Source organism: Notolabrus celidotus, chromosome 5, assembly GCF_009762535.1.
Source record: "Notolabrus celidotus isolate fNotCel1 chromosome 5, fNotCel1.pri, whole genome shotgun sequence".
NCBI lineage: Eukaryota > Metazoa > Chordata > Actinopteri > Labriformes > Labridae > Notolabrus > Notolabrus celidotus.
Window position 1 is genome coordinate 28,232,386 of NC_048276.1, and position 27,957 is coordinate 28,260,342.

The window sequence follows — 27,957 nt, forward strand, 5'->3', positions numbered from 1 at the left end:
TATATTTTATTTAAGATTTATTTAAACGTCCTGTAGCTGCACTCTGCTGGTGATAGTTTTAATACACACAGACTCATGTACGGTCTGTATTTCATTCAAAATAGTTTCATGTAGTAGAGGTTATGGAAGCCCATTTCTTCCCCTTCTATAGCTCTGCAGCTGTTAAAGGTAAAGGCCCCGTTATTGCTGTTAGCAGATGTAAACACTAACCTGTGTGCCTCCCCTCCAGTCATGTGTTTTACTCAAACAGCCTTGTTTATGACTTGTTTGTCCTCTCATATTTAATTTGTTAAACTTGTCACACACCGAAGACTAAAGCACATTCAAGGCAGCTAGAGGAACTTGGACTGCATCTCCGATGACTTGAGAGTAAAAACCCAAAGTGGAGCTGAACTACAGACCAGAGATGGTCCGTTTTAAGGGGACTCTGCTGTCCTGTGAGTATGTTTGTATTTGATTTAAACCTCTGAGGGTTAGTGTACCTCAGTCCTGGACAGGTTGATATGACAACATTACAGAAAGGATCCATACAGAGAGAGAGAGCGCTGATGATGTTATAAACACACCACCCTACCCTGATAAAAGAGGAACTTTACCTCTCTGAATATAAGAGCTGCTGGTCTGTTTGGGTACGATAAAGTTATGAACAGGTGTGGCGGTTAGGGGCAGAAACAGGCAGCTGAGAACAAGTCCGCCGCCTCGAGGTGAGGAAATATTTGTTAAACAACACCTCAATGTTTGGTGTGAGGTGGTGTAAGAGAAACATTACAGCTCCATATTTTAATTCATGCTGTTCTTTATCTTGAATTTTGTTCATTCTAAAAATTTTGATGTGACAGTTTTGATACTTCTATCATTGTAATGAGACCATTGTAAATTATTAGTGTCTTTGAGAACTCTTAAAATCACTTCATAGCTAATATTTATCATAATTAGGGCTGTCAGATGAGAGACTTTGTAAATCCCAATCAATCAACAGATTGGTTGATCTTGATTCATCACGTTTTTTTTTCATTCATGTTGTGTTAAAAATTCAAATTTTCAAAAATTAAAAAAAAAAATTTAAGCTCATATCGACTGAAAGGGACAAAGTAGCATGTTAGCAAATACTATTTTTAGACCTTAATCACATCGTGATTGTGTGTTCACACTGACAACCTTCTGTATTGTTATTAAATAAGATTATAAATCAATAAACAAGGGAAGTTCAGTCAGACAACTCACGTTTACTTACGATAAAGTTTATTGCAGCATACAGTATTGTGTTTGGCGTATGGGCTCCGAACTTCATTACTCCTCGTAGATTATTTAAATGCAGACATTTAGGAGTAATGAGATAGGACTAACTCCCCTCGGAGCCCGCAGGTGGATGCCGGTGAGGAGGTGGGTATGAAATTTTCACACAGCACTGAGCAGGGGTCTCATTTATAAAAGAGTGCGTAGAATCCCTACTAAAAGAGTACGTACTCCGAAAACCCGGAAATGGCGTGCGGCAAAAAGAATTCTGATTTATAAAACCATTCGCACGCAAACTTTACGCAATGTTCCCTTTAAAAATCACAAACCACCTGGAGATATGTGCACGTAGATCAGCCTCTTATTCCGCCCTTTTCACGCCCACATTCAACCATATACGGTCAATGCAAAGAGCTTTATGAATGAACATGCATACAAATGAGCCGGAAGATCAAAGGTTCTCACGGTGAATCTAGGCAACAACAGAGAGGAAGACAGAGGAAATAAGGTTTCTGACACACAAAACCATGATCCTCGTGAATGAAGCGGAGGTCAGAGAGCACGCATTGTTCATTTCTTACAACAGGAGGGACACAAAAGAAATACAAATAAAAATAAATATATTGAGTGACTCCACGTCGCTGCAGCATTCATGTATCCGTCAGTAGTGCCAGAGCATCCATCATTCATCATTATGCACGGGTCTCACTGCAGTGTTTCATGTTTACAGGACACACACTTTTATTTCACATTACAGAGAGCTCATGTCCTTCAGAGATCTCCTCTCTCTGATATTATCTGACAGAAGTTTGATCCGTGAATATAAGTTTTAATGCGTTGGTTTCATCCCGTGCAGTTTGGCCTGTGCTTTGACTGATTATGATGATATGTAAGATGATAACTGTGAGAACCGGGCATGGCTTTACTCCACACTTTTCTCTTTAACACAGTAAACACATGCAGGTGATGAAGATGTGATCAGTGTGTGTGGCAGCCATCACTGTGTCTCTGCGCTCCGCGTGCGTCGTACAGCAGTTTTTATTTAAAGTTTACTTACACTCCGTGGCTCTGCACAGCGTTAGAAACATTGAAAACATGACTGTCACTTTGCTCGGCAGCTTATTTACGTCTTCTGATGTTACTTTGGTTTTACCTCCCGACGAACACGTTAGGATACGGCCCATGTGTTTCCTCTACACTTGGAGAAACTGGAGAAATGTGACGGTGAGACAAAGCTTATTAAATATTTGATGAACTTTAAGTCACGCTTTTATCTTTTAATGACAGCTTATTGGAAACGACTCACAACAAACACACGTACAAATAGAATATGTAGATTTTAGTGATGATGGTGACGCGGGTCTGTTAATATGTTGTTATTCAATGAATGAAATGTGTAAAAGGCATCAAAATATAATCTGACTTCAGTTCTCCCTCTCACCAACTGCGTCGCCAATTTCCCCCTGCCTCTAAACTGTACGTACGCCTGGGTCAGAGTTTGCTTACCGGTAGTCACATTTTCACGTCAAGTTTGTTTTTTATAAATCACAAACTTGGCGTGAAAACTGGCGTATGCCAATTTCAGGCCCCGTTTTGTGCGTAAGCAACCTTTATAAATGAGACCCCAGGACAGCAGGAGCACTGGCAAAGCAGAGGCAGAGACAGTGAGACTTGCAGCTTAAATAGACCATTGAATGAGGATGTTGAGATCAGCTGATAGAGAAGGTGAATGTGTCAGTATGAATGAGCAAACTCGAGTTGTCTGCCTGAACTAGCTTGCAGGCGGCGCTCCATTTATTGTCGTATGATGCTGCCCAAGTGAGCCCAGAGTCTGTTAAAGCCATTGTGCAGGATCAATCAATCAATCAATCAATCTTTATTCATATAGAACCAAATCACAACAAATGTTATTTGAGAACTCTTTCCAAACAGAGCAGGTCGAGACCGTACTCTATATTCTATCATTAACAAAGACCCAACATCAAAACAGGATAAGATCCAGTCTCATCTCACAAGTTGGACTCAGTCTGATCTTAAATTAATCCACCATAAGCAGAGCACTTTGCAGCATTTAGCAAGTTACAGTGGCAAGGACAAACTTCAACAGGCAGAAACCTCCAGCCGGACCAGACTCATGGCAGACAGCCATCTGCCTCGAACAAGTGAGGGTTGGAAAGAGGGATAGAGGGAGATGAAGAGAGAGAGTGGTGATAGTGGTGAAACAGATAGTAGTATTTGTATCAGCTGGAGTATGGCACGTTCACAGCAGCAGGCCGTCTATGGCAGAGATTCGGAGGAACCTACGAGACAAGGTAGCTCAGGTCTATGGTTAGTAACTTTAATGGAACAGGAAGCGTTAAATTAAGTGACAGGCAGACAGAGAAGAGAGAGGGAAAGACAGGACATTTTCAATGTCAATGATTTTTCAGTTTTGATGTTAGCTAGAAAGTGGCTGATAACCAAAGTTAGCTGTTGTCTGTCTGATTTAATGAATTTAAAATGTGTGTTCTTCTCTTAAAGTACAGGCCAGCCCTGAACATGTTCTTGTAGTAAAGTGGCTGCCATGTTAATTTAGGGTATGTGCCTTGCTTAAGAGTATTTTGATGGGAGCCAGTCTCTTTGCTTGTTTTTTAGGTCTAGTTGTCGTGCTCATCCTGCTTTCAGAAACTGGTGAGTATTGATTCATCAGTGTATAAGTTCTCACACTTACATGTTTATACATCAGGTGTTCAGAGAATGAGTCAGGTGATCCTCTCTGTCACAAAAAACAAACACTCAATGTATCTCCAAAAGTGAGGTCCAAACATGTAGAGCTCCCCCTGGCTGCAGTCTCATAAATTCCTCCTCTTCCATGTCAACAGATGGGACATGAGTCAAACTTTAAAATCCAAATACAGGTCACATGTAGACTGTGCTGACCTGTAGACTGTGCTGACCTGTAGACTTTGCTGACCTGTAGACTGTGCTGACCTGTAGACTGTTCTGACCTGTAGACTGTGCTGACCTGTAGACTGTTCTGACCTGTAGACTGTTCTGACCTGTAGACTGTGCTGACCTGTAGACTGTTCTGACCTGTAGACTGTTCTGACCTGTAGACTGTGCTGACCTGTTGACTGTGCTGACCTGTTGACTGTGCTGACTTGTTGACTTTTCTGACCAGTAGACTGTTCTGACCTGTAGACTGTGCTGACCTGTAGACTGCTGACTTGTAGACTGTTCTGATCTGTTGACTGTACTGACCTGTAGACTGTGATGACCTGTAGACTGTGCTGGCCTGTTGACTGTGCTGACCTGTAGACTGTGCTGACCTGTAGACTGTTCTGACCTGTAGACTGTGCTGACCTGTTGACTGTGCTGACCTGTAGACTGTGCTGACCTGTAGACTGTTCTGATCTGTTGACTGTACTGACCTGTAGACTGTGATGACCTGTAGACTGTGCTGGCCTGTTGACTGTGCTGACCTGTTGACTGTGCTGACCTGTTGACTGTGCTGGCCTGTTGACTGTGCTGACCTGTAGACTGTGCTGACCTGTAGACTGTGCTGACCTCTTGACTGTGCTGACCTGTAGACTGTGCTGACCTGTAGACTGTTCTGATCTGTTGACTGTGCTGCCTTGTAGTCTGTGCTGACCTGTAGACTGCTGACCTGTTGACTGTACTGACCTGTAGACTTTGCTGGCCTGTTGACCTGTTGACTGTGCTGACCTGTTGACTGTACTGACCTGTAGACTTTGCTGGCCTGTTGACCTGTTGACTGTGCTGACCTCTTGACTGTGCTGACCTCTTGACTGTGCTGACCTCTTGACTGTGATGACCTGTAGACTGTGCTGACCTCTTGACTGTGATGACCTGTAGACTGTGCTGACCTTGAAACTGTGCTGACCTGTTGACTGTGCTGACCTGTAGACTGTGCTGACCTGTAGACTGTCCTGACCTGTTGACTGTGCTGACCTGTAGACTGTCCTGACCTGTAGACTGTGCTGACCTCTTGACTGTGCTGACCTGTAGACTATGCTGACCTGTAGACTGTTCTGATCTGTTGACTGTGCTGCCTTGTAGTCTGTGCTGACCTGTAGACTGCTGACCTGTTGACTGTACTGACCTGTAGACTGTGCTGACCTGTTGACTGTGCTGACCTGTTGACTGTGCTGGCCTGTTGACTGTGCTGACCTGTTGACTGTGCTGGCCTGTTGACTGTGCTGACCTGTAGACTGTGCTGACCTGCAGACTGTGCTGACCTCTTGACTGTGCTGACCTGTAGACTGTGCTGACCTGTAGACTGTTCTGATCTGTTGACTGTGCTGACCTCTTGACTGTGCTGACCTGTTGACTGTGCTGGCCTGTTGACTGTGCTGACCTGTTGACTGTGCTGGCCTGTTGACTGTGCTGATCTGTAGACTGTGCTGACCTGTAGACTGTGCTGACCTCTTGACTGTGCTGACCTGTAGACTGTGCTGACCTGTAGACTGTTCTGATCTGTTGACTGTGCTGCCTTGTAGTCTGTGCTGACCTGTAGACTGCTGACCTGTTGACTGTACTGACCTGTAGACTTTGCTGGCCTGTTGACCTGTTGACTGTGCTGACCTGTTGACTGTGCTGACCTCTTGACTGTGCTGACCTGTTGACTGTGCTGACCTCTTGACTGTGCTGACCTGTTGACTGTGCTGACCTCTTGACTGTGCTGACCTCTTGACTGTGATGACCTGTAGACTGTGCTGACCTTGAAACTGTGCTGACCTGTTGACTGTGCTGACCTGTAGACTGTGCTGACCTGTAGACTGTCCTGACCTGTTGACTGTGCTGACCTGTAGACTGTCCTGACCTGTAGACTGTGCTGACCTCTTGACTGTGCTGACCTGTAGACTATGCTGACCTGTAGACTGTTCTGATCTGTTGACTGTGCTGCCTTGTAGTCTGTGCTGACCTGTAGACTGCTGACCTGTTGACTGTACTGACCTGTAGACTGTGCTGACCTGTTGACTGTGCTGACCTGTTGACTGTGCTGGCCTGTTGACTGTGCTGACCTGTTGACTGTGCTGGCCTGTTGACTGTGCTGACCTGTAGACTGTGCTGACCTGTAGACTGTGCTGACCTCTTGACTGTGCTGACCTGTAGACTGTGCTGACCTGTAGACTGTTCTGATCTGTTGACTGTGCTGACCTCTTGACTGTGCTGACCTGTTGACTGTGCTGGCCTGTTGACTGTGCTGACCTGTTGACTGTGCTGGCCTGTTGACTGTGCTGATCTGTAGACTGTGCTGACCTGTAGACTGTGCTGACCTCTTGACTGTGCTGACCTGTAGACTGTGCTGACCTGTAGACTGTTCTGATCTGTTGACTGTGCTGCCTTGTAGTCTGTGCTGACCTGTAGACTGCTGACCTGTTGACTGTACTGACCTGTAGACTTTGCTGGCCTGTTGACCTGTTGACTGTGCTGACCTGTTGACTGTGCTGACCTCTTGACTGTGCTGACCTGTTGACTGTGCTGACCTCTTGACTGTGCTGACCTGTTGACTGTGCTGACCTCTTGACTGTGCTGACCTCTTGACTGTGATGACCTGTAGACTGTGCTGACCTTGAAACTGTGCTGACCTGTTGACTGTGCTGACCTGTTGACTGTGCTGACCTGTAGACTGTCCTGACCTTGAAACTGTGCTGATCTGTTGACTGTGCTGATCTGTTGACTGTGCTGACCTGTTGACTGTGCTGACCTGTTGACTGTGCTGACCTGTAGACTGTTCTGACCTGTAGACTGTGCTGACCTGTAGACTGTTCTGACCTGTAACCCTTATATAAAGGATGTTTTTATTCATGTGCACTCAAGGTGAATCCAACTGTGAGTCGGCTTCTTCACCATCGTCATCATCAGAGGGTAGCACAGGGTAAGACAATGTGCAACTTTTACGTTTCTTTGAATTACTGAAATATCAATCAGGCATCTGTTTTTGTTGACATGTGAACACTAGAGATGCAGCACTCAAAGGTCAACATTGTTTGCTACTCTTCACTTCTTGTGTGGTTTTCAGAATAAAATCATAAACATAGTTATGTGTATAATTTTGACCCATGCATGCAAAGCCACTCCCACTTCTACAGCAGTCCTTTTCCTCCTTCACTGTTGTGGTTTTGCTCCGATGATGCAGAATCAAGATGTCAAAGCTTAGACATGCCACCCATTTTGTTGTTGGTTGCAAAAAATGACACAAATGTCTCTATTCTGTCTCAGCACCAGTATTGCAACATCAACAGTGAATGCTTTTAATTTTTATCAACATCGGCTTCAGTTGTTTTTTGTGCCAACCACTTCACATTGGACTGCTTCTACAACAAGCTCGCCATGTTTGTTCTGGAGTTTTTCTGTGTCTATGCTGGACGACTGCAGCTCTTGTTTTTCTGTGTTCATGCTCCTGCACCTGTCTTTGTGACCACGCTTCAAGCTTACGTTAGTTTCTGACACACAGTAATTCAAACATACAGGATTGTTTTAACACAGAGTATATAGATTATCATAGTTTTAAACACAGAGTATATAATTCAACCTTGTATGCATATTTTAACGCAGTGTATAATACATTTCCATTATTTTAAAAACTGACTTTAGACTTCATTAAGATCATAACCAAATGTTTTTCAGACGCTACAAAGTGACAAAGAATATTTTACATTTTCAAGTTGTGCCCCTTAAAATCTTCAAATACCATCAGAATACTAGCAGACCATCTGACCAGCTACAGGCCTTGTCTTCATGGGAAATACATTTTTTCCACTTGAAGTTTATCTTTTCTACAACAGCCTAAGATCTTCAGCCAACATAGGCTAAAACCTGAACTAAGAAGTGAAACTCCCCTTTTAGAAATCAGGTTATTTAAGAGGGATGCAACATTTATACCTTCTCTGTGTATGTTTACTTTGGGTTAGATTCAACACATGGCTTATTAAATGCCCCAGAATAAAGTAAATACTACTGACATGAAATTCAAATGAAAAAAAAAAGTTTTGCTTTGAATATTTAACACTCTATGCCTCAACTTTCCATTTTTTATTTCCCTCATAGTGGAGAAACCAAACCAACACCTTTGGACAACCGGCAACCAAGAGTTTCCTTCAGCAACACCCCACTCGCTTCCATCAGCAGAAAACAAAAGTATCCCTTTGGCATCAAACCAAAACGTGCCAGCACCAACAATTTGCAGAAACAGCTGCCATTGACCAGCCACTGGAAGGTTCCCATCAGGAACGAACCAACAGCTCTCAGAAACAACAAAAAAACACAAATTCCAAATAGGAACAAACCAAAGTGTCCCTTAAGCAACAAGAAAAAACTTTCCATCAAGAAAAAAACAAAATGCTCCATCAGCAAGCACCCAAAAGTTCCTGTAAGGCAAAAAAACAAATGTTCTATTAGCAAAAATTGGGCAGCTACTATCATCAACAAACCAAAGTGTACCCTCAGTAACAACCGAAAAGTACCTGTCCGAAAGAAATCAAAATGTCCCTTCAGGAACAACAAAAAAGTTCCCCCTGGAAGTGTTTCCACTGGTGTAAAAAAGAAATATCCTCTAAGAAGAAATTGGGCAGCTACCTCTAGCAACAAACCGAAGTGTCCTTTCAGAAAAAAAACCAAAAACGTTCCTGACAAGAAAAATGCTAAACGTCCTCTGAGCAAAAGAGTGTCAGTTACCATCAGCAAAAAAACAAAATGTCGCCCCAGTAACAAGACAAAAACAAAAAGTCCTACCACCCATAACAAAAGAGTAAACATAATTCATAAACAAGTAAGTTTCACCAGCATTAGGCCAACAGTTTCCTTTAGGAGCATTAACAAAGAAGTTCCCCTCAGAAAGAAAACAAGGAGGTGCGTTGGCAAAAAAATTACCATCAGCAATAAACTCAAACATTTCCACAGCAACAACCCAACTGTTCACAGCAGCAAAAAATCTAAGTGTCCCTTTGGAAACCAATCAAAGCTTCCTTTCAAAAAAACATCAAAGTTAAACACCAAAGAAATAGTTCCCCTCGGCACCAAACCAAAACTGTCAAACAGAGACAAATTAAGGATTATGATTCGCTACAAACTGTTTCTTTTTATCAGACTCAGATTAGGAATGTGTCCATGCATAAGAAGACCAGTGTTTCAACCAATATCCCCATTCTACTTTAAACCACCCTTCCTCCAGAACGCACTAGGTACTTCCTCTACTTCCTCTAAGTTTGACATTACCATCTGTGAGGGAAAACTTGGCCAGTTCCGATGTCGTAAGTGTCACTCACAGCCATCATGTTTTATTTTTCAGTCTAACTGTTTGTTATATCACTGCTTGTCTGCCTCTTTATAGCGATTGGAGAGAGGATCCGGATAGAATCAGCTTTCTATGGTCGTCAGAATGTTTATGAATGCCTGACCCTCAACATGTACAGGAAAAAAACAAATACCAACTGCAAGCGTGACGTCACTCCGATCTTGAGGGATATGTAAGACTTCTTGATTATTGTGAAGAGATCTGTGGGAATACTGAAATGTTCCTGTATGAGCATCCAGGGATCTGTGAGGAAATTCTTGATAAGGTCCTGGATAAAGATGTTCTTAAGGTGTTCGATGCAGGGCAGCAGTCCTTGATGAGGTTTTGGTGTTTTGGGGAGGTTTCTAGTGGTCCCTGTTCATCTCAGTCCTAGTTGTAACTGATAAGTCTTTTGAAAAGGATATTCTAGATGAGCATGATGCATTCCTTGGGGTTCTGGATGAAGTTCTGGTGGTCTGCAATGAGTTTTTGGTGGTTCTTCTACTGTTTTTTTTTTTTTGTGGTCCTTTATTGTCATTGTCTTGGTTATCCTTGATGAGAATACTACTAATTGAAATATTTGATACAATGGCACAGCAAATGTAAATCCTCCTGGCTGGATACAGAACAAGCACTCTGTGGGGACCTTCAACTAGCCGACCTTCCATTTATCACACAAAATATAAAACAACACCAGTGTTTCAAAAGTATAACAATAGCAACGACTCTCAAAGCTTGGTGGAAAGCTGTTAAAATCACAAAGTCTCAACAAATTGCCCCATCCCTCCGCTCTCCCATCTGGAAAAACCCTGATTTCTCTTTTAAAAAGAAACCACTCCACTTCCCCAACTGGGTGAAAAAGGGCATCACGCACCTTCAGCACATTACGGAGGAAAACACTCTCATCAGCCTCACCAAACTAGTCCAGAAATTTAGTATCACCCCAAACTTTTTAGAGTACATACAACTACAATCTATAGTGACCCCAATCCTAAATAGCATTGTTAACTCGCCGGATGACCCCATTCCAATTGACAGAATCTTAAAATATCTTAAGCAAAAAAAAGAGCATGAGGGCAGGGGAAGGGTCCATTCATTGGCCTGCCTTTCCCTTCTGGTCTCCCTGGGTTGGTTTTGGCCCTCCTCTAGCCGGCTGCGTCTACTCTGCCCGTGCCCGTGCGGCCTGCGGCGGGGGTTGGAATGGGGCATCACGTGGTGCTGGGTTCCCCTCCCTGGCTGTGGGCTCCCTGCCTCCCTGTGTGATACTGGGGGGGATCTCGGGTCGGGTACTACACCCTGCCGTGCAGCTGTGGACCTTGTCCACCGCGGGGTGGGGGGGCTGGTGGGTGGGGCTGGGGGGGTTGGGGACTGCTGGAGTGCCACCACCCTAGGGCCCCCTGAAGTGGGCATGCCGCAGGCAGGCCTTGCCTCTTTTAACGCACTACAGAACAGTTAGACGAAAAAAGACAATAGGGTTGGGGGTGCTGGATGGTTTTATACAGGGGGGAGGGGCAGATGATGGTGCATTAGTGCACTGAGGCTCTCCCCCCCTCTCCTGCCTCCCTTCCACCCCCCCTATTTTAATGCACCTCACTAGATACAGGTAAAGACATAGGGTTGGGGGTGCGGGTTGGGTGGACTGGTTTTATAACGGGGGGGGGGGGGGGGGGGGGGGGTCAGATTGTGGTGCAGTAGTGCGCTACGGCTCTCCCCTGGCCTGGGTCTCCCGTGGTGCGTTGGGTCCTTCGGCCTGACTGTTCTTGTGGCCCGGGTGCTGGGCTGAACCGCTCGGCTGATCTGACCCAAGTGGTATCATCTGCACCAGTGGTGGTCTTGTTACACAAATAGAACACAGCACGGCGGCAACCCTCTGCGACCCAAGCTTCAGTAATGATTGTGGACACTAAGGGTTGCTTAATTAGTATCACCGCACAGGTTTTTTGGCGTCTTGGTGAGATGGTCCCTCTCCATCTAAGTGTCTTAGGTCTCTCTCTCCTTCTCTTTCCCTGTCCCTTTGTATATCTTTGTGTAATCTTTCTTTTACTTTCTTTTATTTTATTTTTTTTGGTCCACCTAGGTGTGCAGGCCCTCTTTTACAGAACATGATATTAGCTGTCAATAAAAGATAGGCCAGAGTTCTAAGAGGGATGGTGATGGTCGCATGCACACAGTCACAAGCACAAAAGAAAAATGTTTTCTTTCTTTTCTTTTGCTGCAAGAATAAATTGCATTAATATTTGACAGGTTGTGACAAACATGGCACAAACCAGAAATATATATGCAGACAAGAGGAAAGAAAGAAAAGAAAAAAGAAAGAGAATACTGTAGAGGTGCTTAATGCAATTCAGGAGTTCCTAATGAGGTTCTAGTGGAACAGGATTTAGATGTGCTTGTCATTTTAGTACCTGTTGTAGTCCTTCTGGATCTTAATGGAGAGATTAAAAAGGTACTTGATGCAGTGCAGTAGTCCTTAATGAGATTTTAGAGCACCTTGGTGAGGTTTTGGAGATTCTCAAGTGATCCTTGTTTGTATTTGTCCATCATTTATTTGATAATGTTCCTGATAAGAAGGTTCTAAACATGCTTGATGCAGTTCATTGGTCTTTTATGTGGCCCTGGTGATCCTTGATGACGTTTTGGTGTTTTTTGGGAGGTGTCTAGAGGTTATAGAATTCCTAATCCAAGCTGCCCTTGATTTAAAATCTTGATGAGGAGGCTCTAGAGGTGTGTAACACAGTCTTGTTATTCCTTGATGAGGTTCTAGAGGTCCTTGGTGATTATTGAGGGCTCTCTGGGTGGTTCTTGTGGTCCTTTTTGACCTAGACCTGGTTGTCTTTGAAGTTGCAGTTCAGTAGTCATTGTTGAGGTTCAGAGAGAACAGGACTGTGGATAGAGCAGGAAACAGGGTAAGAGTGTGGAGTGAGATGTGAGGAAGGGGCCTGCTCGAGGACTATAGCCTCCATATATGAGATGTGCGACTTAACCACTAGGTCAAACTGGCGCCCCTGGTTCAGGTGGTTCTTGATGTGGTTCTAGAGGTCCTTACTTAACCTAGTTCTACTTGTTCTGATGAGGAGGTTCTGGAGGTGCTTGGTGCAGCTCAGTAGTCCTTGATGAGATTCTGGTAGTTGCTGAGATAAAGAGGGTTAAGTGGTGTGTGATGCAGTCCTGATTGTCAGTGATGAGGTGCTGGTGGTACTTGCTGAAATATCTGTGTTTTTTAAGGTGGTTCTTTGTGGAGATTGGTTGTAGAGTTCCTCAGTGAGGTTTGGTTGTTCTTGAGGGGATGTTGATACCTGGTTTAGTCCTCGTTGTCCAGGTTCAGGAGAAGGTCTTATAGTTAACCATTTATGAAAGTTTACAGAGCAACTTAAAGGAATAAAACATCTGTGATCTCTTTCAGGTGTAACAACAGGGCACTGTGCTACATCTATGTAGACAATGAAGAGATGGGAGGAGACCCGTGTCCAAACACCTACAAATACATGCACTTCACCGCCAGCTGCGTTTAACAGGTGAAACACCAGCACCATCACATTCACACTTGATTATTCTATATGTTGAAACATCCCTCATTGGGAGCTATTGTGTGATTTAATGTATGCACATTGTTTATCTCACATTGCACATTTCAATATATCTGTCTGCACAACCAGAACCAGAAGCTGCCTCTTCACATTACAAGAATCAACATCAGCCGTCATCATTGTCATCAGGACGTCAGGAAGGCAGCTGAGAGTTCTGATTGGTGCATTTGTATATGCCGCTGATAGCCATTCCAGCACTTAGAAACTACTTCATAAACACAGCTGTATAAGTGTTCTTGATTGTTACAGCGTCACCTTGAGGTATTTTACCTTTTCATCTGGAGTTTGTTTTCATTTTCAACTGTCTATATATTTTTGTACTTTGGTCTTCTTCTTGGTGTATGTTTGAGTATATAAAGGGTTAGAGGGGTAAATCCGCTGGTAGGGGTTGCTGCTGCTAATAGCATCATACATTTTACATAATTTGCTCCTGCTACCTGCCGTGACTCAAGGTCCAATTCACAAAGCATGTTGCTTTAATGAAATTCAAGTGAAAAAACTTCCATAACGTTCTGCAGCTCTGTGCAGTTTGCTCTTGTTTTGCATCTGATTATGGAGATGAGCCATTAGCATCTCTACACTCTCTCTACACTCTCTCTACACTCTCTCATTCCAATGGAGTTTCATGCATGTGCTAAAGTTTGCCTGTATATGGCGGAGTTGAGCTTCTGACAGCCTCAGACTGGTTCAACCCCTGATTATAATAATAATAACTTCAAAGCTTTATTTACTGACCCTGTGTATAGATATTTTGTTTTTAGGACAGAGTTGGAATAGTTGTCATGATGGTTTAAAAGTTTGAGTGTGATAACTTGAGTGTGAATACTGCATAAAGTTCCTGCGGGGTTTCAGCAGACCGTAAAAATGACACTCTTCCTGTGCGTGCCTGTTAGTGCTGATGTTGGCAAAGTGGAAGCAAGGTTCAGAGGTTAGGCAATTGTATCCTAAATTAATGTATAAGGCACATTTGAATGCGTGCAAACAGCACTGGCAGCTTGTTGGCAGCATTTTACCCTTTGTGAACCAGACGTTGTCTTTTATTACAGCCAAATTCCACCAGATCCATGTCCACTCCATGTCCAATCCGTCACGACACTGGATCTGATTTTTTATTCTAGTCAATGTGTTAACTCCCACTGGATCCACTCCATTGTATTCTGGCTGTGCCTATGATCCAGGAGGTCGGAGCCCTCTGGATCAGATACATAAGACCTCTATTTTAATAAGCACAGAGCAGATGGAGCGGGACAGGAAGTCAGGCACCAAAACAACATGTAAACATCCGGTTAATTTTCAGAATGAAACCGTGTTATCATCAGATCGTACTTCGTTTAACTACAACAATAAACTGTCATGATCAGCAGAGACAGGCCTGGAGTCAACAGGTCAGAGGTCTTCAGAGGCCCATAAAGACAACATGGATGGGGAAAGGAGGAGGATAATCGTTGATTCAGTAATTACCGTGGGAAAACCTTGGTCTCATTACTCCCGCTGTCTGAAGGTCATGCCCCATGCTGCATTCTGAAAAAGGCAGCCAGTGGGTGTTGACGGACGAGAGAGCATGGAGCCGGACCACAATGGATCGGAGACGGACCAGACACGGATCTGGTGGAAGTCCTACGTTGGACTTAGCGGATCGGATCCAATCAGGCCTAAAAGTTTTATCTTCTATGTTTGTCTCTGGATCTTATGGAGCCCCTGAAGTCCCAGAGATTAAAATGTTGGGTGTATGTATGCTGATATGCTGAAAATAAGCATACATACACCCAACCATACCACGTAACTAATCAGTTCGTAGAAAGGTGTGATAGTGGTTCTCTTTACAGGCTGCCAACTGCAATCAAATGTAGGGAAGACGAAGAATAAGCAGCAGTAGCTAGCTAGCTAGTTGTAGCCACCCTCTGAGAGATGGTCAGACTTTTTAAACTGATGTTCAAAGACTTATTGTGAATCCAAAAACAACGTCAGAGCCTGTGCCTGGTTTTACGTTCTATCTGTTCTTCTAACTGTCTTCACTCAGTTTTGTAACTCACTGTAAGTAATGTATATTTCATTTCAAAATAAAAGCATATTTTTACAGAACAGGAAATAATGTAGCTTAAACACAAGGTGGTAAAAATTAAAAAAAAAAAAAACAGCATCAAAAACAACCGTTTATGAGGCAATCTCTTCTCTAAAGGTTAAAACAATCCGACTTACTTTGACTTGCCCGGTGAAAATGTGATACTGTGACACACAATATAATTTCATGTTGGAATAAGCTTTTATCTTGTGCGCACTTTGTGATTATGTTGTACCCAAAGATAAAGCCTCTCACTTGTTTGAATTGGGGGTCTGTGTAGTGTCCGCTCTGTTACTGATGAGATCTTTCATCAGCTTCTTTTTTCTTTGAGCTTTAAACATTAGGAGATCACTGATTTTTTTATTGGCTGGTTGATTTCTCAGTCTGCTGGTGAGATCTTCTTTCATTTCTTTGCTCTTTGAATGATTAATTTGTTGTTAGCGAGTCGCTCTGTTTAAATGTTTTGATCTACAATCTGCTTCACACAAACCAATAAAGTGTGACTGACGGATTAACTGAGACCAGTTTGAGTCATTTATGTGATGAACTGTTTTCATGTTGTTCCCTTAAAGCTGCTCTGTAACTCTACAAACACAAACACTACAGATACTACCACAAAGGTATGTGGAAAATAAGTTTAAAGTGCATTCAAAAGGAAGCTGTATGTATCTCAAGTGTTTTATGTCCTATTAATTTATCATTATTGTTCATGATAACGCTGTGACTGCACACAGAAACACAGACTGTACTGAACTTTAGACAGAGGTAAAAGAAGGAGAATAATTCCAGCAGTGTGTGAGAGGACAGGATGAGCGTTTGTAAGTGAAACCATGTCCCGAGTCTTGCCTGTTTATCACATGACTTATGAACTCAGTGACGTCTGACTATCATAACAGGGAAGTGGGCGTGTTTTATCTTTGCTGCACAGCTGTCCTGCTTTCAGAGCACAAAGGCCACTTTTGTTTACAGGAAGGGAAACTTTTCATTCCTCTTTTTTTATATCACATATAAAACTTATTTTAATTTTTACTTTAGTTTTCAATTATTATGTTTTACATTGTCCTCCAGACGAGCATGGAAACACAAACCAACAAAAATGGACATGAGGAACACATCGCAGAAGGACTCCACCTGAAGCTGAAGGACCTGAAAGCCATAGCCAGAGATCTGAAAAACCAGTACCTCTCCAGAGCATACATCCCAGCCTACCCTCGGCCTGAGTTTCATGTGTCTCGTCTAAAACATGACACAGACCAAGCTGGTGTATGGGGCATCAGTAAGAAGAAAGGCTTCATGAACCCCGGGGCCTGCCCATTGCTGTGGTGGAGTCTGTTCGTGGGTCCAGAGGAGATCGAGTCAGCCGAAAGGAGGCTCCTGGAGACCACGTACCCAGATCGTACTGAGGAGCAGATCCAGACCCAGCAGAGCTTTCTGAGGGACTTTGCCTCCTCCCCGGCCTTCAAGAGGAGCTCCAGGGTGGGCTCGTACCGCTTCACTTTCCCCCTGGAGGAGGTGCTGACGGCCTACAAAGACCAGGTACCCCCAGTTGATCAAAATGAAAAAAAGTTTTAAGAGCAGGAAGAAGTCAGGGTACTAAACAATTATCAATGTTCCCACCAGATAACAAAACAAAAGAAGAGTCACTTTCATTTCTGAAAATGAAACCAAACCAAAGCAAAGAAAGTTCCTCATGCAAACGTTTCATTCAGAGAGACGCTTCAATATCACATCCACCCATTCAGTTCCCAGTTCTACACATAAAGTAGAACAAACAATAAAACAGAGTCCAAACAATAATCCCTGTGTCATTTAAACACTTCACCCCAACCTCGATGGAAAATGTCACAAAGCTGAGAGGAAGTAGAAGACTGAAACAGACAGCAGCAGCATCCAGCTTTGATCTGAGAGCATGAACGCCGAGCAGACTTTTCAAATGTGAGGGGGGTCTGCAGTGTGAAAACAGTCTACCTAACATGGACTACAAAAATAGAAGAAGGATAGAAGGAAAGAAAGAAAGAAAGAAAGAAAGAAAGAAAGAAAGAAGGAAAGAAAGAAAGAATAAACAAACAAAATAGGATCCAGCCATTATCTTGACCACTTATCCCGTTCGGGGTCATGGGGGGCTGGAGCCAATCCCAGCTGACTTTGGGCGGAAGACAGGTCGCCGACCCATCACAGGGCAAACATGGAAAGACAGACAACCATTCACACTCACACCTACAGGCAATTTAGAGTGACCAATTAACCTGGTGAGCATGTTTTTGGACTGTGGTAGGAAGACCACATCCAGGCAGGCCGCTCAGGTCTATGTTCTTAAATCTTAACATCACCGCTACAGTACAGACTATCAGCGAGGGAAGCTCTTAAAATGAAGCAGGATGTTTGTTTTTCTAAACACGAAGTGTAACTATGAGGAGTGAGTTATCCAGTGACCTCTGATTTGTTGTCTCCAGTTCTGCTCCGGAGCCGAGCCAGTCATGCGAGCACTGAGGACCGTCCTCTACAAACAGGAAGTGATGTATGTGGTGCTGGTCCACAGTCCAGCCAATCAGGAGCTGTACTCAAAATATCCACTGCTGACTGACGTCCAAAACTACGTCTGCAGCTACAAAGACGGCTGCTTCCTTTGGAGGTCTGAAGCCATGTGTGAGACTCACAGGTACATGTACAGGGGTCACATGTCCCCTCTGCCTGTTGACACTGGTAAAAACTCTCTCTGTAGCTCATTTCTCTGTTCATGAAAACTGTATTTATTTAATTAATCTATATACAACTCACCTACATTAGATTAGGATTGAAGGGAGGTAGGATTAGGGGTTTGGCCTCTTTGAGTGACAGGTGGGAGCTGCTAGAGCCTGCTAGGTGTCCCCTCATCTCATTCAATCCTTGAACTCAACCTCTGGGCCGTGTTTGTACTGATGGAGCCTTTTGGAGATATGTTCATGTGACAAAAAAGCTGTCTGTCTGTCTGTCTGCATAATTGGACTAACAGACCACATGCTCACATTAGCTTATTAGCATGTCAGAAGCTATTTCTGTGTGTGGCCTGTTAGGTTGTTCACTGTCACACATTCATTATTTTTTTGTGTGTATTGATTAGGTATGAATTAGTCCGCAGACATGATGAAAAGCAGCTGGAAGTGAAAACAGCCACACATCAAAGCTTCTATGTTTGGGATCATGTTGCTGTGGTCCTGCATGTGGATGAGCAGGTACCTTCCTCACATGATCCTCTTACAGCTGAGAGGTTTCAAGTTTACCTGTTGGTCAAAATCACACTAACATTTCAAAAACATTCAAAGTGTGCTCCAACCTTCTCAGGTATCTGAAATGTTGTGTCAGCAATCGTTCAGCAGCCCTGCATCATCTTCATCAATCTTTTCTCTTCACAGGTGCTGAACTTTGACGTGAACCGACTGAGAGAGAAGCTGACACTCTGTAAGGAAGGAGACCTCAGAATCAAACCGTCGCTTCGTTTTGATGACATGTCAAAAGCAGAGAAGTTTGTGAAAAGATTGTGGCCTGACTATCTGTCACCACTAGAGAGAGCTGAAGAGCAATGTTAACCAAAGATTGACTTCTATACTGAGTCCTGAGCATTAAGAGTAATTGCACTGTGGAACACTTTTTAAAAGACCTGTACAGAAAATATACCGTAGAGGATTAGGGCCATTGAAAAAAAAAATGTTTTGGAGGGCTGATGGGCAAAAAAGAAAAAGGTTTTAAGATGTAATTATTTTTTATTCAGAGAGAAACAGTCAGAATTTAGAATTCTGACTTCAATCTTAGAATTTAAAAACCATATACACTTTTTTTAATGGCCCTAATCCTCTTCCAATCAATATAAGAAAATCAGAAAAATATGACTAAATTATTACAAGTATAACAAATATTTTGATATATATATTCTGGCACTAGATGATTATTCCTCTCTATTATTTATTTATTTATTTATTTTGCCCATGAAATGTCTCTCAGGAAATGTAAGATTTTAATCTTGTGGTGTAAAATTCCTCAGCTTGATAAGACTGGAGAAATACAGGCTTTTTGTGATGAATGTGATTAATAATCATGAGATGTTTTAATTTTTTTTTGTTAGTTTGTCTTCATTTTACTTCTTGATGTATACTATTTTTCTCTTTATGTGAATTACCTGAGCTGTCAGTGCCTTGCTACAGTTGTTGAGGTTAACTTGTTTTAAATGTCATTGTGTTAATACATATAAAACAAGCTATGTTGGAAATATGTTTGGTTTTGCTATTTTAATGCTAACATTGTTGTGTACAGTTTTTTTTTTAAATGTATCAATATTAGGCAAAGCTTCAATAAACCACTGAAGTACAAGTAATTCAAACTTTATTTTCCACCATTTTTAAATGTCCACGGTTTGAGTTTGTATTAAAGCTGCTGTTGGTAGTCATAGAGTGAACATCTGTTCAGAGAGAGGGACTTCGAATGTCAACACTATCCCTCCCAACCGGATTTCCTCTGAGCCCCCCAACACAGATCGGTGTGTGCAGTCATGATAGTGCCGGACTCATAACCAATCGGAGGACGTAGTAGGGGCCGTCCCTTAACCAATCAGGACAGAGGTTTGGAGATTAGCTGGGATTGGTCCGTCATAACCATAGACTGTAAATAAAAATGGACAGCGTTGCTCCGCCTCTTCCCGTTGTACGGTTCTGAAGCCAAAAAATCCCGCTCCTGGGCACCACCATTGTGCAGCCAGAGCCTGTGAAGCCACTGTAACGAGCTCCGCCCTACAGCGAAGCGTCACAAGACGCTGTGTGTCCTTTGAAGTTTCCCTCTACGGCGGCTGTGAATCAAAGGAAACCCGGAAGTAAAACCCTGTTTTTTAAACTCTAATAACTAACAGAAAAGAAACTTTTCAGGAAAAAGAGGCCTTGGACACAAAACAATCAAATACTAACTACATATCACCACAGCATACGGATATGAGAAACATTCGTACAACGTGTATTTATTTTTTAAAGTTTGACTGCTTGGGGGAGACAGATTTTTTGACCTATAATGCAGCCAGCCACCAGGGGGCAGACACTCCACTGAAAGCTTCACCACCAGCCGAGGGAGCTTCTCCCCTGGTCATAACGGGAACAAGGGGAATAATAACTTTGCTTGATACAGAGGCATTGGAAAATGCAGAGATTTCGCAATAGTCTCAAAATACTTCACTTACCAATGAGTACCAATGGGCATTATGACCTTTTCTTCAAACCCAGCAGAAAAAGAAGTACTGATTTTTACACCATTCCTACCAACAGCAGCTTTAATACATAAAACAAGCTATGCTAGAAAGATGTTTGGCTTTGATATTGTAATGCTAACATTGTTGTGTAAAGTCTTTTTAAAAAAGATATCAATATTAGACAAAGCTTCAGTAAACCTCTAAAGTAAAGTAAAGTAGAAAACTTTGTTTTCCACCATTTTTAAATGTCCACGGTTTGAGTTTGGATTAACAGAGACTTTTATTTTGGTTGTTACAACAGGAAGTCGTTAGTCACATCCTGCATTCAAATTTTGTCGGAATTATTGCAACAAGCCATGGCTACCACAAATTGGAACTTTAAAATTGAACATTTTTGTTCCCGTCTTGTTGAGACTTGACTTCATCGTACTCAGAGGAAGTATGGCTGGTCAAATCACACGTCGGCCTAATGGTAAAAAAACAAAATCCCAACGAAGTTGATGAAAACGACAGTACAACTCAGGAAAACGGGCTTTTCAGAGAGCACGTGAATGCGTCATTACTACAGCTAGCCTGATGCCGGTGAAAGTGCTCCACCCTGAAACAATAAATCAACAGTTAAACACTTCGTTTAAAACATGTCCGGGACATTAAACGGATCCAAGCAGCCCTTAAGAAGTTACACACCAAGCTTAGAAACTGTGTAACAGTTTTTAAACAACATTCAGCCTGAAAGCTGACGAAGGTTTGAAGCTATCGTTTGCTGTTTATGACATGTTACTCGGGTATCTGTGGAAACTAACCTGAGCTCACAGGATTAGCCGTCTTGGATTAACTCTAATCTGAGGGGTGAATGGCCGTGAAGAGGTGAACCAGGTCCTCGCAGTCTGGACTGCTGTAAAGGTGAGTGTTTACGCCGAAACCAGAAACAACAGCTTCTTTTCAAAGCTAGCTACTAGCATGCACAGTGTTGTGTGTCCCTAATGTCCCTGAATGCATTACCTGCTAAAGTAAATACACGCCTGTCAAATAACCAGAGCGAAAAACACCTTTAATACATGTTAAAAGGTCAAAATCAGTCGCTATTTTCAGATATAAAACATTCCTCACATGTGGTTTCTTTATTCTGCTCTTGTGTTCAGTGTTCATTCTTAACATTATGACTCTCCTGAACCAGAGACCACATCAGAAGAGTCTTACCTGGGCATAGAAAGAACTGGACTGCTGCTCAGTGGTCCAAATTCCTCTTTTCAGATGAAAGTTAGTATTGCATTCCTAAATCAAGGTCCTAGAGTCTGGAGGAAGAGAGAGGAGAGGCACAGAGACCAAGGTGTTCGAAGTCCAGAGTGAAGTTTCTGAAGTCTGTGATGGTTTGGAGGGGCATGTCATCTGCTGGTGTTGGTCCTCAACACCAGTCAACACAGCATCGACCAGGAGATTTTAGAGCACTTCATGCTTCATCTGCTCACGAGCTACATGAAGATGCTGATTTGCTTTACTAGCACGACTCAGCACTAGCACGACTCAGCACTAGCCCACAAAGCTAAAACTTCCACCTCATGGTTTACTGACCATGATGTTACTGTGATCACCTGACCTGAACCATAAAGACAGTCTGTGAGGTATTTATCAAGAGGAACATCCGACCCCAAAATACAGACCAGCTGGAGGCTGTGATCAAAGTAACCTGAGCTTCAGTAACACCTCAGCAGAGCTCCAGCTGATCACCTCCATGACACACTGATGCAGTGATTCATGTGAAGGAGCTTCTGTATCCTAAATCCTTTTCATTTAACGTTAGGAAATAGTCTTATAGTGTGACCCTGACTCCTGAGATGGGTGTGTCTTAAAGACTAACAATGGAAAATGTTCTTATAAACGTCAGGTGAGTCACTCCGATGATGCCAGGTGTGTTGTAGGAAATCAGTCATGTGACCTGGTTGATGTCTTTCCCTCTCTGTGGGGGTTTGTTCAGGATGCTCCAGGGGCCGTACAGCAGCCTGGACCGGGACCGGCCCCTCATCAGGGTCCAGGTCCCCAGCTTTGCCGTGGGGACGGTCCTGCTCCCTCTGACCGGCCTCATCGCCTGCCTCTTCATCTCACTCGTGTACCACTTTGAAGTATCAACGTTCACACACTGCCGAGTAAGTTCAGACGTACCTGAAATGAAGCTGTTCACGGTGAAAGTGTGAGTCCAGGCGAACACTGTGTAAGATTTGAAGCAGATTCTGACCTGATGTGTGAGTCACATGACTCTTAAGGTCGGGCTGAATGTCAGCTCTCTTTTGCCGTGCAGTGATCAGGGGTCACGGCCTGATCAGCTACTCCTGACTGATCGATGAATTTTTGACATGTTAGAAACTTTGGTCATCTTTCATCGATCTCTCACACACGGGCCACGGGCGGAGTCCATGGTGTAGCGCTCTGTGATAAGACAAATGGAATATGCACCCATCAGCTGTGGCCCATAACAGCAGCTCTACCATGCCTTCTACTGTTAAGAAGCTTCTACATTTCCAGTTTTTGTCGACATGTCAGAGAGGTGATCCTTTATATTTATTGTTGAAGTCGTATTCTCTGACTTCAACAGGCACAAACCATTAACAAAAAACAACGGCCCATTTAAAGTAGACCCTGTGTCATATCAACAATCAGATCTATTCCCCGCCTGGTTTCAGAGTTTCACTTCATAAATCAATCAATCAATCATTATTTGTATAGCGCTGAATCACAACAGACGTTATCTCAAGACGCTTTTACAAATAAAGAAGGTCTGACCGTACTCTATGTTAAATTATAAACAAAGACCCAACATCAAGACAGGATAAGATCCAGTCTCCTCTTACTAACAGGACTCAGTCTGATCTCATCTTAATCCACCATGAGCATTACACCTCACAGTATTTAGCAAGTTACAGTGGCAAGGACAAACTTCCTTTGACAGGCAGAAACCTCGAGCAGAACCAGACTCATGTTAGGCAGACATCTGACTCGACCGAGTTGGGGTTGGAAAGAGGGATAGAGGAGTTTAAGAGAGAGAGAGAGAGAGAGAGAGAGAGAGAGAGCGAGAGAGCGAGAGAGAGAGAGCTCTAACTATAAGCTTTATCAAAAAGGAAAGTTTGAAGCCTACTCTTAAAAGTAGAGAGGGTGTCTGCCTCCTGGACCCTGAATGGTAGATGATTCCAAAGGAAGGGAACCTGATAACTGAAGGTTCTACCTCCCATACTACTTTTAGAGATTTTAGGTACGACGAGCAAGCTGCATGCTGGGAGCGTAGCATTCTAGAGGGGTCATAGGGCACTATGAGCTCTTTAAGATACAAAGGTGTCTGACCATTTAGAGCTTTGTAGGTCAGAAGAAGAATAACTTATAACAAATAACTTCCATGTGCTCACTTCTCTTCATCTGGTCAGGACACAGATCAGTAAATAATTAACAAAGCTTGAATAACACTGAAATGAATAAAACAATCTCCATCCTCATTCTCCAGGTATCAAACTACCTCCCGTCCATCAGCGCCGCCATCAGCCTGGTGCCAGAGCGCTACGTCTGGCGCTGCTGCATCGGCCTGCACTCTGCGCCGCGCTACCTGATGTCCGCTATCTACTTCCGCTTCTACCGCGGCCGCTTTGAGAAGCTGCCGGAGCAGCTGCTGAGCGGCCTCGCTCTCCTCTGCAGCCTCGCCGAAAACACCGGCCTGCTGCTGCTCACATACGTGTCGTCCACAGAAACCTACAGTGAGTAAGACCGACCGCCAGGGACCACCTGACCCGGGTCCTTTTACCGGGTCCTTTTAGACACAAATACCAGACCTGAGAAAGTTATCCACTCCTTTCTCTTAGAAGAATGAAATATTATAACGGTAAAAATTAAAGACCATAAAAACATGTATTATTTTTATTATTAGATTGACAAGTTCTTACACTAACAACACATTCATGAATTTATGATGCAGCAATTGTCCCCTAACAAGGTTTAAAGTTCATCTTTAAAAACGATAGAAAGGAAGATCCAGCCTGTAAAAGACAGAGAGGATTTAAAGAAGCTGAATAACTCTGTGTGTGTGTGTGTGTGTGTGTGTGTGTGTGTGTGTGTGTGTGTGTGTGTGTGTGTGTGTGTGTGTGTGTGTGTGTGTGTGTCTGCAGGTGTTCATAAATATTCTTTCGGTGTGTTCATTGGGAGCTCACTGCTGCACATGCTCATTACCTGCAGACTGTGGCAGGTGATCAGGAGACACTATGTGAACCCAGAGGTAAGCAAAGAACTGTCTGTGTGTCTGTGTGTGTTTGCGTGTTGACTGATGAACTGTTCTTCCTCACTGAGTCTTAAAATTAGTTTAAAGTTGATGTAGTTCTGAGTGTTCACCTGCAGAAGGTGCTACTGAGCAACAAAACCACAAGTCTGATTGGTGCAATGTTTGTTGTGCTGATCAAAAAAAGACGAAAATGACATTTATTAAACGATGAACATCGGGACGGGATGTTAGATGGATCAAATTACGTAACTGTCCCTTTCATAAAATATAATAGTTGCACTAGCAGTAAAAGAAAAAAAGTCAACATCTGTATAACTTCTTTTATATTTTCTAACCTTGTCTATGCGAAGACCTTCCTCTTAGGAATTCATTTTAATATTCTTTATTTTTTATATTTTTTGGGACATTACCGCCTTTATTGATAGAGCAGCTGAAGAGAGACAGGAAACATGGGGAGCAGAGAGTGGGGGAAGACATGCAGCATATGGTTGCCGCCGGGAGTCAAACCAGCGACCTGTGCAATTAGGATTACAGCCTCTGTATATAGGGCGTGCTTAGACTGCGCCCTTTAGGCATTCATTTTAAAGTTTAAAAAACAAAGTCAAGTCAGTTTGAAACAGGAACAGACAGTGTGTTCAGTTTTCATATCAAGTAACAAGGAAAACAAATACACTTTAAAAGACAGTCACTAGAGATTTGCTCAATTTGTGACATCACAGATTGGTGAATCTCCTTATAAGGGCGTAATAAATATAACATCCACAAAACAGACACGTCCTGCTCTGTTCATTGCTGATGGGTATTATTTAAGTCCTTTACAAATTTTCAGGGTCCAAAACATCCATTAGAGGAACATCACTTTGTTGGGAGTTCCAAATGCTTGGTTCCAGAGTGCTGTGTTCTGTAGTCCTTTGATGCTCCTTCAAGAGACAGTAGCTGAAATGAGTGTTTTCAAAGACAGCAGCCTGAGATCAGTACAGAGTGTTTGAGCTGTAAATCATTTGAAGCTGCTACAGAGCTATCAGACGGACCAAATGAAGACTGAACACAGGGCGTAAATTTATCACCCGCCAAGCGCCAATGGCGGGTAAAAAATTAGTTTGGCGTGTAAAACAAAAACACACACCCACCAGTGGCCGATGGAAAATTTTGTAGTGCATGTGAGGTATTGTTTTCATACTTTCGCCCATTTCTGTCGACTGTCAGGCTATTTTGACCCTCGAAAAGTGTCACGGTTAATCTAATCGTAAAGGCTCCGCTACACAGAGTTTCTCTAATGTGTCTGTCAAAAAGGGACGGTACATAATGCTTGGTTTAACTTGTAAATTAAAAATGAGTGACACCTATGCGGAGTTTCTCCATCATTAAAAAGTGTGAGGCAGCGTCCTCCGCCCATTTCCGTCCCGCCTCATGTCCTGGCAGAGTCAGACGTGTTTTCATGAAGAACACTGTTTTATTTTTAACTGCAACATTACAACAATGTGTTGGCAGCGTTTTATTAAAATCAGTCCAGTGCAGCTGAAAAGGTGCTGCCAAAACTGCACAAGAAGATAAAGGGACTAAATAAACATTCTGCGGAGTGCGTCTCTTTTATTCTCTACAGGTGAGGTCGTCCACATGACACCTGTGTCCGAAAAGGAAACATAAAACGCTGATCTCTGAGTGCGCGTTCAACCTGTGGAGGGATCATTCATATCAGTCAGCTGTCACTGTTTGTGTCTGCTGACAGAGACTTCAGATTGACTCACTGTTTAGCTGAACTTCAAACTTCCCTGAATAATGACACTTTAGATCCTCTAGAATATGAAATTTGACATTAATTAAGGAAGTAGCAGACATAAATCCTTTAAAATAAATAATTCCCACTTTAGACAGTTTCATGACAAAGTGTTACATAAGAATACTCCAGACACACAAATAACGTGTTTGTCACTAAATGTTCTGGGAAAGGACCCTCAAAACCTGTTGGTAAATTAAACGCATATAATCGGGATAATCATAAAACCGTGATTATTTCTCTCACAATAATCGTACCACCAAAATCTTTAATTGTTGCATCCCAATTTCTAAAACATGATGATGCAGCAGTCACCTATAAATGAAGTATAACCTAATAAAATAGCAATAATCTAATTTTATTTGACATAACTGTATTCTTTAAGTGATGCTTAAGTTGGATTTTCATAATAAAAACGTATGATAATTATCTAAAATCAAATAAGGCATGATTTTTTTATTTGGCCGGTTAAAATATTTTTGGCGGATACATTTTTGGAGGTCACTAGCCAATGGCAGATGAGGTAAAAAGTTAATTTTACGCCCTGCTGAACATGAGCGTCATACATACTCTATATACACAAAAACTTGACTGTAATGATCACAGGAGTGTCTCTCTGCTGTGGTAAATCAAATATGTTTAAACTCTATATTTCTGTCTCAGGAAGTGACATCATACCGCTGGAAGCTGCGTCTCTTCCTGTTTAACATCAGCTGTTGTGGGGCTGCCGCTTATTTCTTCAGACGCCACAACAAGTATTGTGAGTCAGGAGGTAAGTGTTTGCATCCTGCTCTGATGGTTTACAGGATGATGATTGCCCTCAGGTGTTCACTTCCTGTCTGTCCTCTCCGTCCCGCAGTCTACACGCTGTTCGCCCTCTGTGAGTACCTGGTTGTCCTCTCGAACATGGCCTTCCACATGACAGCCTTCTGGGATTTTGGGACCAAAGAGGTGCTCGTGGCCACGCCCCCTGAGGGCAAGAGATACTGATCTGTAAACAGGGGAAGAGAAACGCTCCAATCGGATGCCTGGACTTTATATTTCACGCAATGTGAGCTCATAAAGGCGTCATGGACATTATGAGAGAACTGATACTGATGCCTTTTATTCTAACTGCAGGTGAGATTACACTCTATCATTCCAAAAGCACCTGTGCGCTTCTGACTGCTCTGTAGAGAGTACAAACATCTGTTTTAGCGGCGTTGACATGACATTTTCAAGCACACAAGGACAGAAACAGACGATATGGGAGGTATTTGAACCCCAAAATATAAGTGTTAAAATTTCCCTTAGCTTGAACTTTTAACAAACACATCTTGGTAAGTGGGATACATTTGTAAGCAAAGTATGGCTCTAGCTAACTAGGCTAGCCCAAGCATTACCTGATAACTGAGCCTTACTAAGTAAAGTTCTTACTCTTTGCTGCTCTTCAGGATCCACCCTCTTGTCCAAATACGGTCATCAGGAAATCCAGTCACAGTTACAGCCTTACAAAGAGCGAAAATCTGTCGGTCATTAATCGAAGAAAAATAAAAACAATTTATTTGTGTCATCTT

At 42.9% G+C, this 27,957-nt stretch overlaps 2 protein-coding genes and 1 long non-coding RNA gene across 6 annotated transcripts; 2 read left to right on the top strand and 1 right to left on the bottom strand.

The window, feature by feature from the left end:
• The first annotated feature begins 73 nt into the window (after positions 1-73).
• Positions 74-19,511, top strand: LOC117812855. Of its 3 annotated transcripts, XM_034683828.1 has the most exons (13): positions 74-168; positions 312-437; positions 3,871-3,906; positions 7,060-7,117; positions 8,290-8,379; positions 9,413-9,491; positions 9,572-9,707; positions 12,918-13,029; positions 13,171-15,553; positions 16,232-16,699; positions 17,617-17,822; positions 18,264-18,375; positions 18,556-19,511. In XM_034683828.1, the coding sequence occupies exons 10-13, from the start codon at positions 16,238-16,240 to the stop codon at positions 18,727-18,729; spliced, it is 954 nt and encodes a 317-aa protein (XP_034539719.1). In that variant the 5' UTR covers positions 74-168; positions 312-437; positions 3,871-3,906; positions 7,060-7,117; positions 8,290-8,379; positions 9,413-9,491; positions 9,572-9,707; positions 12,918-13,029; positions 13,171-15,553; positions 16,232-16,237; the 3' UTR covers positions 18,730-19,511. The 3 variants fall into 3 exon arrangements, with proteins under 3 accessions (XP_034539719.1, XP_034539717.1, XP_034539720.1); XM_034683826.1 differs by lacking the exons at positions 74-168; positions 312-437; positions 3,871-3,906; ... (4 more) ...; positions 12,918-13,029; positions 13,171-15,553 and having other exon boundaries at positions 16,110-16,699; XM_034683829.1 differs by lacking the exons at positions 74-168; positions 312-437; positions 3,871-3,906; ... (5 more) ...; positions 13,171-15,553; positions 18,264-18,375 and having other exon boundaries at positions 16,110-16,699; positions 18,556-18,670.
• Positions 18,476-21,787, bottom strand: LOC117812857. Its single transcript, XR_004631281.1, has 2 exons — positions 21,570-21,787; positions 18,476-18,599 (listed from the first exon to the last, which is right to left on the bottom strand). It is a non-coding gene; the product is annotated as an uncharacterized LOC117812857 (long non-coding RNA).
• Positions 20,764-27,957, top strand: pgap2 (post-GPI attachment to proteins 2). 2 transcript variants are annotated; one of them, XR_004631280.1, is made up of 7 exons: positions 20,764-21,272; positions 22,345-22,513; positions 23,860-24,106; positions 24,515-24,621; positions 27,065-27,173; positions 27,261-27,520; positions 27,835-27,953. XR_004631280.1 is itself a non-coding variant. In XM_034683830.1 (6 exons), exons 2-6 carry the CDS (start codon positions 22,346-22,348, stop codon positions 27,389-27,391), a joined length of 762 nt encoding a protein of 253 aa, XP_034539721.1. In that variant the 5' UTR covers positions 20,764-21,272; position 22,345; the 3' UTR covers positions 27,392-27,957. The 2 variants fall into 2 exon arrangements, 1 of the variants encoding a protein (XP_034539721.1); XM_034683830.1 differs by having other exon boundaries at positions 27,261-27,957.

Bases quoted from the DNA above. Each gene is read 5' to 3' on its own strand.
- LOC117812855 (XM_034683826.1), top strand. From the start codon at position 16,211: ATGTTTTACATTGTCCTCCAGACGAGCATGGAAACACAAACCAACAAA. The intron at 16,700-17,616 runs GTACCCCCAGTT...TGTTGTCTCCAG, and splicing joins TGACGGCCTACAAAGACCAG to TTCTGCTCCGGAGCCGAGCC. The intron at 17,823-18,263 runs GTACATGTACAG...TGTATTGATTAG, and splicing joins GCCATGTGTGAGACTCACAG to GTATGAATTAGTCCGCAGAC.
- pgap2 (XM_034683830.1), top strand. From the start codon at position 22,346: ATGCTCCAGGGGCCGTACAGCAGCCTGGACCGGGACCGGCCCCTCATC. The intron at 24,107-24,514 runs GTGAGTAAGACC...GTGTGTCTGCAG, and splicing joins GTCGTCCACAGAAACCTACA to GTGTTCATAAATATTCTTTC. The intron at 24,622-27,064 runs GTAAGCAAAGAA...TTTCTGTCTCAG, and splicing joins GACACTATGTGAACCCAGAG to GAAGTGACATCATACCGCTG.